At 47.2% G+C, this 14,673-nt stretch overlaps 1 protein-coding gene across 1 annotated transcript; it reads left to right on the forward strand.

Annotated features, from left to right (window-relative positions):
- Window positions 1-11,058: 11,058 nt before the first annotated feature.
- Window positions 11,059-12,006, forward strand: LOC102455009 (olfactory receptor 52R1-like). Its single transcript, XM_075923079.1, has one exon. The coding sequence runs from the start codon at window positions 11,059-11,061 to the stop codon at window positions 12,004-12,006; it is 948 nt and encodes a 315-aa protein (XP_075779194.1).
- Window positions 12,007-14,673: the final 2,667 nt, after the last annotated feature.

The following is a 14,673-nucleotide window of genomic DNA, read 5'->3' on the forward strand; positions in this document are numbered from 1 at the left end:
GCCTAATCCGAACTAGCTACTCCGTGCCGCGTGTAGCCGTGCGGCATGGGGTTCGAACTGCCGGCATTTAAAAATGGCGCCGGCCGGCTTCATGCAAATGAAGCCCGGGAAATTCAAATCCCGGGCTTCATTTGCAAGTGCGGTATGCCTACATTACCCTCCTAGTTCGAATTAGGAGGGTAGTGTAGACATACCCTTAGAGTTTAGCACTTGTTCCCGGAAGGAGCCCTTGTGGATATGTTTATTTACATCTCTCCATTCTCACCCTTTGGTTCCTACTTTTTGGTTTCCATCTCATCAGTGGAGAGTCTGGAAATCATTTCAAGCTTATCTAATAACTCCTCTTTTATTTTAATGGCCAGTCTTTTTCGTGTTTACCACCCGTCACTGCTCAATCTGCCGACTTGACACTCTGCGTGCAGAGATCGCTAGCAGAATAACCACTGCAAAACCTGTCCCTGTGATTTCCAAAGACAAACATACTCAATCTCAGGGTGTGTCTAAACTACATGGCTCCATCAATGGAGCCATGTAGATTAGGCTGATCAGCAAAGGGAAATGAAGCCACAATTTAAATAATTACGGCTTCATTTAAATTTAAATGGCTGCCGCGCTGAGCCAACAAACAGCTGATCAGCTGTTTGTCGGCTCAGCGTGCTAGTCTGGACGCTCCCGCGCCGACCTGAAAGCCCTTTATCGACCTCCCCGTTATGCCTCGTAGGATGAGGTGTACCGGGGAGGTCAATAAAGGGCTTTCATGTCAGCAGGGGAGCATCCAGACTAGCGCGCTGAGCCAACAAACAGCTGATCATCTGTTTGTTGGCTCAGCGCGGCAGCCATGTAAATTTAAATGAAGCCGCGATTATTTAAATCGCGGTTTCATTTCCCTTTGCTGATCAGCCTAATCTACATGGCTCCGTCGATGGAGCCATATAGTTTAGACGTACCTTCAGTGTCCCTGAGATCCAAGAAAAGCCAAGACTGGTTCCGCGCTCCCACCACCCAAGTGATTCCAAGAAAATATCAAAATAAATCCTGTTCCAGGGAGAGATCACTTGGGAATCTACTCCCCTAAGGTAAAGCTCTCCCCATGATGGAGAGATTGTTGCTATGGTAGGGAAGCCAGAACTCCTGGGCTCTGACTGTCATCCTGACACATAGTCTCCTTGTGACCTTGACCAAGTCACATCACCCTGTACCTCTGCTCTCCTGGATATGGATGTAATCATAGCATCCTAGAATCACAGAGCTGGAAGAGACCTCAGAAGGCCATCAAGTCCGGCCCCCTGCCCAAGGCAGGACCAATCCCAACTCAATCAACCCAGCCAGGGTTTTGTCAAGCCGGGATTTAAGTACCTGTAGGGATGGAGACTCCATCACTTCCCTAGGTAACCCATTCCAGTGCTTCACCACCCGCCTAGGCTACGTCTAGATTGGCATGATTTTCCAGAAATGCTTTTAACACAAAAGTTTTCTGTTAAAAGCATTTACGGAAAAGCATGTCTAGATTGGCACGGACGCTTTTCCGCAAAAGCACTTTTTGCGGAAAAGCATCCATGGCCAATCTAGACGTGCTTTTGCGCAAAAAAGCCTCAATCGCCATTTTCACCATTGGGGCTTTTTTGCGCAAAACAAATCTGAGCTGTCTACACTGGCCCTTTTGTGCAAAAGTTTTGTGCAAAAGGGACTTTTGCCAGACCGGGAGCAGCATAGTATTTCCGCAAAAAGCACTGATTTCTTACAGTAGGAAGTCAGTGCTTTTGTGGAAATTCAAGCAGCCAGTGTAGACAGCTGGCAAGTTTTTCCGGAAAAGCAGCTGATTTTCCAGAGAAACTGACCAGTCTAGACACAGCCCTAGGGAAATAGTTTTTCCTAATATCCAACCTGGACCTCTCCCACCGCAACTTGAGACCATTGCTCCTTGTTCTGCCATCTGTCACTACTGTAATGTCTCAGAGGGGGAGCCGTGTGTGTCTGTAACTTTAAAAAACAAGGAATTTTCCTGTGGCACCTTAGGGTACATCTGATTTGTATATTTTCTGCTGATCCGTTTTTGCCAAGGGGTTTTTACTCAAAAACAAGCCGGGTGGATATTTCCTTTTTCCTCAGAATACGCTTTGCCCACCAGATCAGTAAACCTCCTTTTTTGGTTCATAAAGATCTGGTGGGAAAAGTGTTTTTTGCCCAGAAAGAAAACATCCACACTCCTTTTTTTTTCTGCAAAAACCCTTTGCACAAAACCGGCGTGCATAAATTATGCAAATGAGGTGCAGCGATATGCTAATCCACACCTCCTTTGCATACTCACTGATGGCAAAACCAGCGGTGTAGTCGTAGCCTATGAGTAGTAAGGGAAGTGCGGGGAAGAATGCCCTATTTCAACAGAACTGCTGTGTAGACAACGTTTCGACTTACATTATATCATCAGCACAGCTCAGGTTGCATAGCTCACTTTGAGTTGAACCTAGTTGTGTAGACAGTCAAGGCTGGGAACAGGGCTTCCATTCCAAACCCCTCACATCAAGACCAAAGCTTGCACCCCCCTGTACTCCAGCCTCCTGCCTCAGCCCGGTGAAAGTGAATGAGGATGGGGAGGGGGTGAGGATGGAGTTAGCAGGGACCAGGCCTCAGAGGAGGGGCTGGGGAGGAAGCAGAGCACCCCAAAACCTTGTCTCTACAGACCTCGGTACAAAAAACGTCCCCCAAATTCCTAATATCCAGACTTTGGGGAATATCCGCTGCCACCACCAAAGTATTCCAAGAAAACCAGGGAAGAGATCCCTTGGGAAACCTCCTCCCTAAAACCTCAAAGGAACCTCAAGCTCTTTTCCCCCAAAAGAGCTTAAAAAGAGAAAAACAAGCTGCAGTCTGTGATAGCTGACCGCCTCAGCAGACAGTCGGACAGAGCTTCCAGGACACAAAAATGAACCAATACCGGTTAATTAGAAAAAGAATACAAACTTTTATTATCAAACCGAAACTACCGTTGCAAGCATCGTTGAGATGGTTAGATGGGAAGAGCCACCGACTGATATACTCAGGCTTAGTCTACACTGCAGGGTTTTTGCGCAAGAAGCCTATTGCGGAAGAGCTCTTGCGCAAAAAGCTTCTTGTGCAAAAGTGCGTCCACACCTCAAAGCGCATCGCAAAAACCATGTGCTTTTGCGCAAGAGAGCGTCCACACTGCATGGATGCTCTTCCGCAAGAAAGCTCTGATGGCCATTCACAGAATGGCCATCAGAGCCCCTGTGCTTTTGCCGATGGGGATTTCTGGCGGGTTGGGGTTTTCTACACACAAAATAGCGTTTCTCTATTTCGAAATAGCACGTTCACACTGAGTGGACGTTGAATCGCATTTAAGGCTGGTTGGAACCAGTTCTGGCAGGGCACCAGGTCAGAAGTTACCTTGTGGCCAGGGCGGCCAGCAGGACACCCTGGGAAGGGCTAGAGGCCCCCAATTTCGAAATAAGTGTCTACACAGCACTTATTTCGAAATAGCAATTCTGAAATTTGCACTATTCCTCATGGAATGAGGTCTACCAATTTCAAAATGAGCACTCCGCTATTTCGAATTAATTTCGAAATAATGGAATGGCAGTGTAGACGCTAGGAAAGTTATTTTAAAATAACTGCTGTTATTTCAAAATAACTTTGCTGTGTAGCAGTTCCGGAAATTCAGCCGCTTTTCCAGAAAAACTTGCCAGTTGTCTACACTGGCAGCTTGAATTTCCGAAAAAGCACTGACTTCCTAGGCTATGTCTACACTGGCATGAATTTCCGGAACTGCTTAAAATGGAAGGCTACGTCTACACTGGCCCCTTTTCCGGAAGGGGCATGTAAATTTCAGCAGTCGTAGTAGGGAAATCCGCGGGGGATTTAAATATCCCCCGCGGCATTTAAATAAAAATGTCCGCCGCTTTTTTCCGGCTTTTAAAAAAGCCGGAAAAGAGCATCTAGACTGGCCCCGATCCTCCGGAAAAAGCGCCCTTTTCCGGAGGCTCTTATTCCTACTTCAAAGGAATAAGAGCCTCCGGAAAAGGGCGCTTTTTCCGGAGGATCGGGGCCAGTCTAGATGCTCTTTTCCGGCTTTTTTAAAAGCCGGAAAAAAGCGGCGGACATTTTTATTTAAATGCCGCGGGGGATATTTAAATCCCCCGCGGATTTCCCTACGACGACTGCTGAAATTAACATGCCTCTTCCGGAAAAGGGGCCAGTGTAGACGTAGCCGAATACTATTCCGTTTTCAGTTTTTCCGGAAAAGGAGCGTCTACATTGGCAGGCTGCTTTTCCGAAAAAGCCCTTTTTCCGGAAAAGCGTCTGTGGCCAATGTAGACGCGCTTTTCCGGAAAAGAGCCCTGAGTGACATTTTCGCGATTGGGGCTTTTTTCCGGAAAAGACTACTGGGCTGTCTACACTGGCCCTTTTCCAGAACAGTGTTCTGGAATAAGGACTTATGCCCGAGCGGGAGCAGAATAGTTTTTCCAGAATAGCGGCTGATTTTGTACAGTAGAGCGTCGTTGCTTTTCCAGAAATTCAAGGGCCAGTGTAGACAGCTCGCAGCTTATTCCGGAAAATCGGCTGATTTTCCGGAATAAGTGGCCCAGTGTAGACACAGCCCTACTGTAAGAAATCAGTGCTTCTTGTGGAAATACTATGCTGCTCCCGTTAAGGCTAAAGTCCCTTTTGCGCAAAGCTTTTGCGCAAAAGGGCCAGTGTAGACAGCTCAGATTTGTTTTCCTCAAAAAAGCAATCGGGGCATTTTCGCGATCGGGGCTTTTTTGCGGAAAAGCACATCTAGATTGGCACGGACGCTTTTCCGCAAAAAGTGCTTTTGTGGAAAAGCGTCCGTGCCAATCTAGACACTCTGTTCCAAAAATGCTTTTAACGGAAAACTTTTTGTTAAAAGCATTTCCGGAAAATCATGCCAGTCTAGACACAGCCATTGTGTGTGGGTTACACACACAGCAACAATTTTGGAGTACATCACTTTTCCTCCAATTTCCCTTACACCTCGTACTACGAGAGTTGGAGTAAGCAGTCTTCCAGCTTGACAGTATTTGAATTACACGCGTTTTTTCAAAATAATCTAGCTGTGCCCCCGCCCTCCTGCTCTTTCTCTCTTATAGTCTTTCTTCTTCTTTTTTTTTTACTGGATCTGATTCTTCCTCTGATACTACTGCTTGTTCTGCAGGAGATGTGTAGTTCAGTGGTCACTTTGTAACTGTGCTGAGCATAGATGTACAGTGCCATTGTAGATATTGTTTGACATCAGAGCATCCTAGAATCCCAGGGCTGAAAGAAACTTCAGGAGTCATCAAGTCCAGCCCCCTGCCCAAAGCAGGACCAATCCCAACTCAATCAACCCAGCCAGGGCTTGGTCAAGCCGAGACGTCAAAACCTCCACGGATGGAGATCCCACCCCCTCCCTACGGAACCCATCCTAATGTTTCCCTACCCTCTACGGAATTGGTTTTTCCTAATATTCAACTTAGACCGGCATCCTAATCATTTTGGTTGCCCTCTGCTGGGCCCTCTCCAATGCTTCCACATCATTTCTGTAATGGGGGCCCCACAACTGGATGCAATACTCCAGATGTGGCCACCCCAGTACTGAATAAAGGGGAATAATCGCTTCTTTAGAACTGCTGGGAATATTTTGTTCCCAGAGTTTTACCTTTGTATCCCCTGTTCCAAAATCAATTACAGTGAAACAAAAAGAAATGTATTCAACATGGAAATCAAATAGAATAGCGCCAAATAAAGGGGAATAATCACTTCGCTAGATCTCCTGGCAATGCTCCTCCTAATGCAGCCTAATAGTCCATTAGCCTTCTTGGATACAAGGGCACCCTGTTGACTCATCTCCAGCTTCTCATCCACTGGAGTCCCCAGGTCCTTTTCTGCCAAACTGCTGCTTAGCCAGTCGATCCCCAGCCTGTAACAATGCCTGGGATTTTTCTGTCCCAAGTTCAGGACTCTGCACTTTTCCTTGTTGAACCTCATCAGATTTCTGGTGGCCCAATCCTCTAATCTGTCCAGGTCACTCTGGACCCTATCCCTGCCCTCCAGTGTATCTACCTCTCCCCCCAGCTTAGTGCCATCTGCAAACTTGCTCAGGGTTCAATCCATCCCCTCATCCAGGTCATTAATAAAGATCCGGCCCTAGAACCGATTATTGGGGCACTCCACTTGAAACCGACGCCAACCTGACATCGAGCCATTGATCACTACCCATTGGGCCTGACAATCTAGCCAGCTTTCTATCCACCTTCCAGTCCATTTTTCTAATCCATACTTCCTTAACTTGCTGGCAAGAATATTGTGGGAGTTCATATCAAAAGCTTTGCTAAAGTCAAGGTATAGCACGTCCACCAACTTCCCCATGTCCACCGAGCCAGTTATCACATCATAGACGCTAATCAGATTGGTCAGGCAGGACTTGCCCTTGGACAATCCATGTTGACGATTCCTAATAATTTTCCCCACTTCCAATTGCTTCACAATGGATTCCTTGAGGATCCCCTCCATGATTTTCCCTGGGACTGAGGTAAGGCTGATTGGTCTGTAGTTCCTTGATTGTCCTTCCTCCCTTTAAACTTAAAAAAAACACATATGGTCTGGTAGCACTTTATAGACTAACAAAGCATGTAGATGGGATCATGCCCTTTTGTGGGCACAGCCCACTTCTTCAGATGCCTCTATGAAAGCTCCTTGTGTTAGTCTATTTGTATATTTTTAAGTTTATCCTGTACAGACTAACTTGGCTACCCCCTGAAGCATCTTCCATTTTTTATAGATAGGCACTCATTTGCCAGTCAGGAATATTTATTTCTTTTCTTCTTATCCTTCTTATACCCCCTTCTTTCTCTCCTCTCAACTGAACAGGCCCAGGCAATAGGGAGCCTCCCACATTCCAAGAACTTCTCAGAACAATCTCCGGCACACGTCCTGGTAGAGGTTTGATTTAAGCAACCTGGCTCTTGGGACTCTCCTTACAGCAACGACTTTCTAGCCTGACGGAGGATGTAGAATCTACAGCATTGGAGATGTTTAAGAGCAGCTTAAATGGGCAGCTCTCAGGGTATGTCTACACTATCCCCCTAGTTCGAACTAGGGGGGTAATGTATGCATACCGAACTTGCTAATGAAGCCCGGGATTTGAATTTCCCGGGCTTCATTAGCATAAAGCCAGCGCCGCCATTTTTAAAAGCCGGCTAGTGCGAACCCCGTGCCGCGCGGCTACACGCGGCACGGACTAGATAGTTCGGATTGGGCTTCTAATTGACATCTAAATCGAATTAGGGCACATTTCCAGCCCACTCATTAGCTTCGATAGCACCTGCACTACTACGAACAGGTATTTTTTTTTTAATTTCCTCTCCCTTCTTTTTCTCCTATATTGTGGATAGTCCCCCATTTTTGTGCACTCAAGCACATCTGAAGAAGTGGGGTTTGTCATAAAAGCTCACGATTCTTTATGTAATTTTGTTAGTCTCTAAGGGCATGTCTACACATATGGGCAAAAGTCGAATAAAGCTACGCAACTTCAGCTTGGTCCATTGCGTCACTGAAATCGAAATAGCATAATTAGACTTTTGGCACTGTGTACACAGCAGGAAGTTGATGGAAGAGCACGCTTCCTCTGACTTCCCTTACTCCTTGTGAAATGAGGGTAACAGGAGACAGAGTAAGAGGTCTCTAGCTCAACGTTATTTGCAATAAAGGATTGCTTGTGTAGACGTGCACTGTGATATTTTGAAATAAAGCAAGTTATTTAAAAAAAGCCGCTGGGTAGGTGTACCCTATGGATCTGTTCAATGAGTTTTAACTTTAGTAGATGTTTGATCCTTGAGCGAAAGGTGCTGCCTATTGGGGCAATAGTGACAGATGACAATTACTGAGTTCTGTTCCATGTTCAACAGCTTGTGTCTTCCTTCAATCATCTTTCTCCTGGTCTTCCGCCCACTGTCCAAACACCCATTCAAGGTATTCCAAGGTTACGTTACCCTCAGGAGAATGAGATTTATTCCAAGTGTTTTCTCCCTAATCCACTGAAATTTGTAATTATACACAAATACTCAGAGCAGCCAACTCCTCTGTGACTCAATACAAAGTAAAAGTGTCTCGTCTCCCTCTGGGAGCGTCTCTTAATGACTATTTACTCCAGAAGCTGAATAAATAGCCCAGAAGCTCAGACAGGCTGGTCTCTGCCCTGCTTCCATGCCGAGGCTGCTGCTCCGTGACAGGCTGAGAGCACCGTGAGGGGATCGGCCGGAGCTGTACAGTGAGTGGTGCACGCCGCTCTGTCGGCTCTCGGAGTAGGGTTGTTCGTCGGGTGCTGGGGTAAGAGATATGTGGGTAACGGCGACCCGAAGGGGGTTCCCAGGGCAGTCCTTTGAATCTCAAAACTCCCAGGTCTCTGTTTCTTGCCTGACAAAGCCAGTGAAATGAGGATGTGGTAGGACTGGGGCCTTTCTGCTCTGCGCAGCCAAGAAACATCTCAAGGTTCTTGCCACAGGAGACAAGTTTGCTCCAATATCCCTGGCCAAACTCTTCCTCTTTTCCGTGCACCCTCCCCTCCAGCTGATGGTTTCCAGCCTGGAGGTGGCTATTTTTCATAGGCACAGTGGATGTCTCAGGGTGAAAGGTGTCAGTTGATGCGTAATAGAAACCCATGTTCTGAGGCTGTGTCTGTACTTTGCTCAGGACCCAGCAAGTAGAAACAGAGGAGAAATTCAGTAAAGACTTCAGGAGCCAGCTGTGTGTTCACACACACGGACTGTTGCATTCTCGTGTTGCAGGGCTCTGGCTGTTCATGGAGATGTCGCTGCGGCGGGCTGGTACCTCACTTTCTTTTAATTGTCTGGCAGGGTCTTTGCACACCAGGTCTTAAACACCTCTAGTGATGGGTTCTAGGGAACGTGTCCCAATGCTTACCCACCCTCCTAGCCAAATAGGTTTTCCTAATGTCCAACCTAGACCTCCCCAATGGCAACATGAAACCATTGCTCCTCCTTCTGCCATCTGCCACCACTGAGAACAGCCTCTCTCCAGCCTCTTTGGAACCCCCCTTCACAAAGCTGAAGGCTGCTCTCAAATCCCCCCTCACTCTTCTCTTCTGCAGACTAAACAAGCCCAAATCCCTCAGCATCTCCTCATAGATCATGTGCTTCACTCCCTCATCATTTTGCTTGCCCTCTGTTTGACTTTCTCCAGTGTGTCCACATCCTTTCTGTAGTGGGGGGTGCAGAACTGGACACAATACTCCAGATGTGGCCTCACCAGAGCCGAAAAAAGGGGAATAATCCCTTCTCCAGATCTGCTGGCAACGCTCCTCCTAATGCACCTCAATATGTCATTATTCAATAATGATGATGTCATTTTTCAGTGGGTGAAGAGAGACCAATCTCCTTTTCCCATAAAAAAAACTTCCATTAGTGCATGTGTGGAGAAATCCCTGTGATATTATACTTTGTATTAAGATCTTGTCCTTTTAGATCTATCTTGAAGTGTTCTTATAGACTCTCTGTAACATTTCTCCTATAACTTTGTATTAAGATATATAGATCTTGTAAGAAAAAATGTCTTTTGAGCTCTCCCCTTTCCTTGATTTCATTGAGTCCTTGATTTCCTAGGAATTATTAAGAAAGGGATAGAAAATAAGACCCAGAATATCTTACTGCCCCTGTATAAAACTATGGTACGCCCACATCTTGAATACTGTTTACAGATGTGGTCTCCTCACTTCAGAAAAGATATTTTAGCCTTGGGAAGGGTTCAGAAAAGGGCAACTAAAATTATTAGGGGTTTGGAACGGGAGGAGAGGTTAAAACAACTGGGACTTTTCAGTTTAGAAAAGAAGAGACTGAGGGGGGATATGATAGAGGTATGTAAAATCATGAGTGGTGTGGAGAGGGCAGATAAAGAAAAGTTATTTATTAGTTCCCTAAATAGAAGAACTAGAGGACACCAAATGAAATGAATGGGTAGCAGGTTTAAAACTAATAAAAGAAAGTTCTTCACACAATGTGTAGTCAACCTGTGGAACTCCTTGCCAGAGGAGGCTGTGAAGGCTGGGACTATAACAGAGTTTAAAGAGAAGCTAGATAATTTCATGGAGGTTAGGTCCATAAAAGGCTATTAGCCAGGGGATAAAATGGTGTCCTTGGCCTCTGTTTGTCAGAGGCTGGAGAGAGATGACAGGAGACAAATTGTTTGATCATTGTCTTCGGTCCATCCTCTCTGGGGCACCTGGTGCTGGTCACTGTCGGCAGACAGGATACTGGGCTAGATGGACCTTTGGACTGACCCAGTACGGCCGTTCTTATGTTTTTATGTTCTTATGATTGCCCTGTTGAAATGAATGAGGAGTGAATAGAGACTGAAAGGGGAGCACCTCCAGCAACAGTTACCAGGGTGGAGAAGGTCTGGGAGCCAAATCCAAGACAATACCTGCAAAGTGAGCTCATTAAGAAGACTGGACATACAGATGCCTTGGGAGTCAACTAGCAAGTGCCTGCCCTTGGAAGAACTCTCTTTGAAGCAGCATTAAGAAAGGCGAAGTGATGACTAATTGGCTGCACGAGAGGGATAAATAGGAGGCATCTTGCAGAGGGACCCCGGGTTTTCGTCTTGTCAACATGGGAGCATCGATACGGATCAGCAGAAGCCCGGCTCCACCCCTCCACCATCTAACTCACCTGGCCAGTGCAGTTAGGGGGAGCAACTTTTGGTAACAACAAAACAGAGGGTGCTTGTGTGTATGTGAGAGTGCATGAGTGTGATGTGTGATATGCATATGATAAGTATTGATTATTCTATGTGTGTTCAATAAATGTGGCGTGTTGCCTTATCCCCCTGAAAAAGATCCCGAGTACTTCTTTTAAGTACAACACATGTAGAGTCTCATACTAACATTGTTTCTCCATCCAGGCATGTCTGCATTCTTACTGCGACCATCACCATAGATCCAAGGTACGCATAGGAAGTCAGAGGAATATATGGTACATTCCGGAGACACCGTTCTGCTTCACAGTTGGATACCCTCTCTCCTGCTCCATGTCAAATTCCAGCACAACCCACTTCACCAACCCCCTCACCTTCATCCTAATGGGCATTCCTAGCCTGGAGACAGCCCATGCCTGGATCTCCATCCCCTTCTGCACCACTTATGTAATAGCCATCTTGGGAAACTTTATCATCCTTTTCATTGTGAAGAGAGAGCCAAAACTCCATGAGCCCATGTACTATTTCCTCTGCATGTTGGCCGTCACTGACCTGGTCCTGTCTACGTCCATCTTGCCCAAAATGTTGGCAATCTTCTGGTTCAATTCCAAGGAGATCCTTTTCAATGCCTGCCTCATGCAGATGTACTTCATTCACTGCTTTACCGTGATAGAGTCAGGACTCTTTTCGGCCATGGCTCTGGATCGTTACGTGGCCATCTGCCATCCGCTGAGACATTCGACCATCCTGTCGATCCCTGTGGTGGCCAAGATCGGTTTGGCAGTGATGTTGCGCGGCTGCACAGTCACGCTGCCGTATCCCTTCCTGGCAAGAAGGTTGCCATACTGCCAAACCAACATCATCCCCCACTCCTACTGCGAGCACATCGCTGTGGCGAAACTGGCCTGTGCGGACATACGTGTCAATAACTACTATGGTCTGTTTGTGGTCTTCGCTATGATGGGTGTGGATATCATTTTCATCACTGTGTCCTATGTTCTTATCCTCAGGGCCATCTTCGGTCTCCCCACAAAGGCCGCCCGGCTCAAGACTTTTGAGACTTGTGGTTCCCACCTGTGTGCCATTTTATCCTTTTACATCCCTTCTCTTTTCTCCTTTCTCGCACACCGCTTTGGCCACAATGTGCCCCTCAGCTTCCACATTCTCCTTGCCAACGTGTACCTCCTGGTGCCTCCTATGCTGAACCCCATCATCTACGGGGTGAAGACCAAACAGATCCGGGACAGGCTGCTCCGTCTCTTCATTCATAAAGGGACTTAAAGGTTTCTCTTGGTGCTTTGCACCTCAGAACAATCATTCTGTAGAGCTGGCCAGTGACGTGGTGCCAGGTACGTTTTCCTGGATCCCTGACTGGGATGTCACATAAACATCATGTCATTTCCTGAGCTTACTGGTCTGTGTCACATGAGAAACAGGGTAATCTTTGTGCGGAGAACTCTTTAACTCAAAGGGTTAGAATCATAGAACCCCAGGCTTGAAAGAGACCTCAGGAGTCCTCAAGTCCAACCCCCTGCACAAAGCAGGATCAACCCAACTCAATCATCCCATCCAGGGCTTTGTCAAACAGCAACTTAAAACCCTCCAGGAATGGAGATTCCACCCCCTCCTAGGGAACCCATCCCTGTGCTTCCCCACCCTCCTAGGGAAATAGTTTTTCCTAATAGCCAAGGGTACGTCTACACCAGCTCATTAGTTCAAGCTAGGTAGGATAACGAGGGCAAGCAGAGTTGCAAATGAAGTCTGGGATTTAATTATCCCGGGCTTCATTTGCATGTTCCCGGGCATCGCCATTTTAAAATCCCCCTTAGTCCCAACCCTGTGCCCATGGCTACACGCGGCACGGAGAAGGTAGTTCGAATTGAAGATCCTAATTCGAACTACCGTTAATCCTCATTCTGTGTAGCCACAGGCACAGAGTTCAGACTAAGGAGGATTTTAAAATGGCGGTGCCCGGGAACATGCAAATAAAGCCTGGGATATTTAAATCCCGGGCTTCATTTGCAACTCCCCTTGCTCTAATTAACCTACCTAGCTCGAACTAACGAGCTAGTGTAGATGTACCCCAACCTACATCTCCCCCACTGTAACTTGAGCCCATTGCTCCTTGTTCTGCCATCCGTCACTACTGAGAACAGCCTCTCTCCAGCCTCTTTGGACCCCTTTTTTAGGTAGTTGAAGGCTGCTATCAAATCCCCCCTCACTCTTCGCTTCTGTAGACTAAACAAGCCCCTATCCATCAGCCTCTCTTTGGAAATCATGTGCTCCAGCCCCCTCTTCATTTGTGTTGCCCTCTGCTAGACACTCTCCAGTGTATCCACACTGTAGGGGGCAGTGTTTATACCAGGAACGTTTTCCACAAGACATGGCCATTCCCCCACATCTATGTGTTGGGAATTCCTCAAAGGTCTTTCCTTGTTTTTCCCTTGACACTTTTACCTTTTGATGTTTTGCTCTTACATGAAGGCTGCATCTAGACCGGCAAGTTTTTCGCAAAAGCGTCTGTTTGTGCGCAAAAACTTGCCATCTGTCTACACTGGTTGCTTGAATTTGTGCAAGAGCACTGACGATCTAATGTATGGTTGTCAGTGTTCTTGCCCAAATACACTGACGTTCCCGCTTGGGAAAAACCCCTCTTGCGCAAATGCTTTTGCGCAAGAGGGCCAGTGTAGACAGGTAAAAACTGTTTTGCGCAAAAAAGCCACGATGGCGAAACTGGCCACCAGAGCTTTCTTGCACAAAACCGCGTCTAGATTGGCATGGATGCTTTTGCGCAAAGTAAACCTTCCCATACCCCCTATTCAATATAAAAGGAAATAAATTCTAGACTGTAGAATCCACAACTTTTTTCACTAACACTACTACATTTGGAATATTTTAATTAGGATAATCTAGTTATTTACCAAATATTCCCCGTATCCTCTTGACAAGCTTCTCGTACCCCCTGAGGGTATGTGTCCCCCAGGTTGGGGAACCCTGTACTAGAGCTTCGGAGGGGTCACCAAGTTAGTTTGTAATTGGAAAAACTTCAAAATAACTACAGGCAGTCCCCAGGTTACGTGGCTCTGACTTACGTCGGATCCCTACTTACGAAGGGGGTGGGCCCCTCCCCAGCAGACCAGGGAGATGCGGAGCGGCTTTTCTCGCTGCGGAGGACGCGGGCGGTGGGACTGCGGCGCATCTCAGTGGTCCTGCCACCCGCATCCTCCGCGGCAAGAAAAGCCGCTCCACGTCTCCCTAGTCTGCTGGGGGGGGGAGGGCGCTAGCTCCGCGTCTCCCTGGTCTGCTGGGGAGAAGCAACCCCCGTGCCACCGGAGGCAGCGACAATGGGGGAGGCACCCCGCACTAGCTGCGCCCCCCCCAGCAGACCAGGGAGAAATGTTTGGCTAGAGTTTCCCCTACAATATGTACCAGTTCTGACTTACATACAAATTCAACTTAAGAACAAACCTACAGTCCCTGTCTTGTACGTAACCCAGGGACTGCCTGTAATAGTCCTGCAGCACCTGAAAGACTAACAAAACATGGGGATGGTATCATGAGATGGCGTGGTCCCTGCCCACTTCTTCAGATGTATGGAGTTATTATAGGTCCCGTCCTAAAATAAATAGGGAAGGAGGGGGGGGGGAGAAGGGAAAAGAAGGAAAAAAAGGGGTGTTATTAGAATGTTAATACTACAGGAAGCTGATAGAGAAGGTGCAAGTTGTTCTTCAGTGCCCATTGGTTGATCGGATAACTCATGAGGATGTGGAAGGCGGTGTCTAGCCAGGTGATGGGTCCATCCTTGGGCTCTTTCGTGTTCCCCCTTTGTGGTACATGGCAGCCCTCCCCTTCCCAGGTGGGCCGTTCTGGCCCTGCTCCTTCTCCTCACTCATGACCATTGTTGCCTGAGAAGGGGCTGGGATGCAGCACGTGTCTGTCTCCATCAGT

Source organism: Pelodiscus sinensis, chromosome 1 (assembly GCF_049634645.1).
Source record: "Pelodiscus sinensis isolate JC-2024 chromosome 1, ASM4963464v1, whole genome shotgun sequence".
NCBI lineage: Eukaryota > Metazoa > Chordata > Testudines > Trionychidae > Pelodiscus > Pelodiscus sinensis.

Coding starts and splice junctions, on each gene's coding strand:
- LOC102455009 (XM_075923079.1), top strand. CDS start 11,059: ATGTCAAATTCCAGCACAACCCACTTCACCAACCCCCTCACCTTCATC.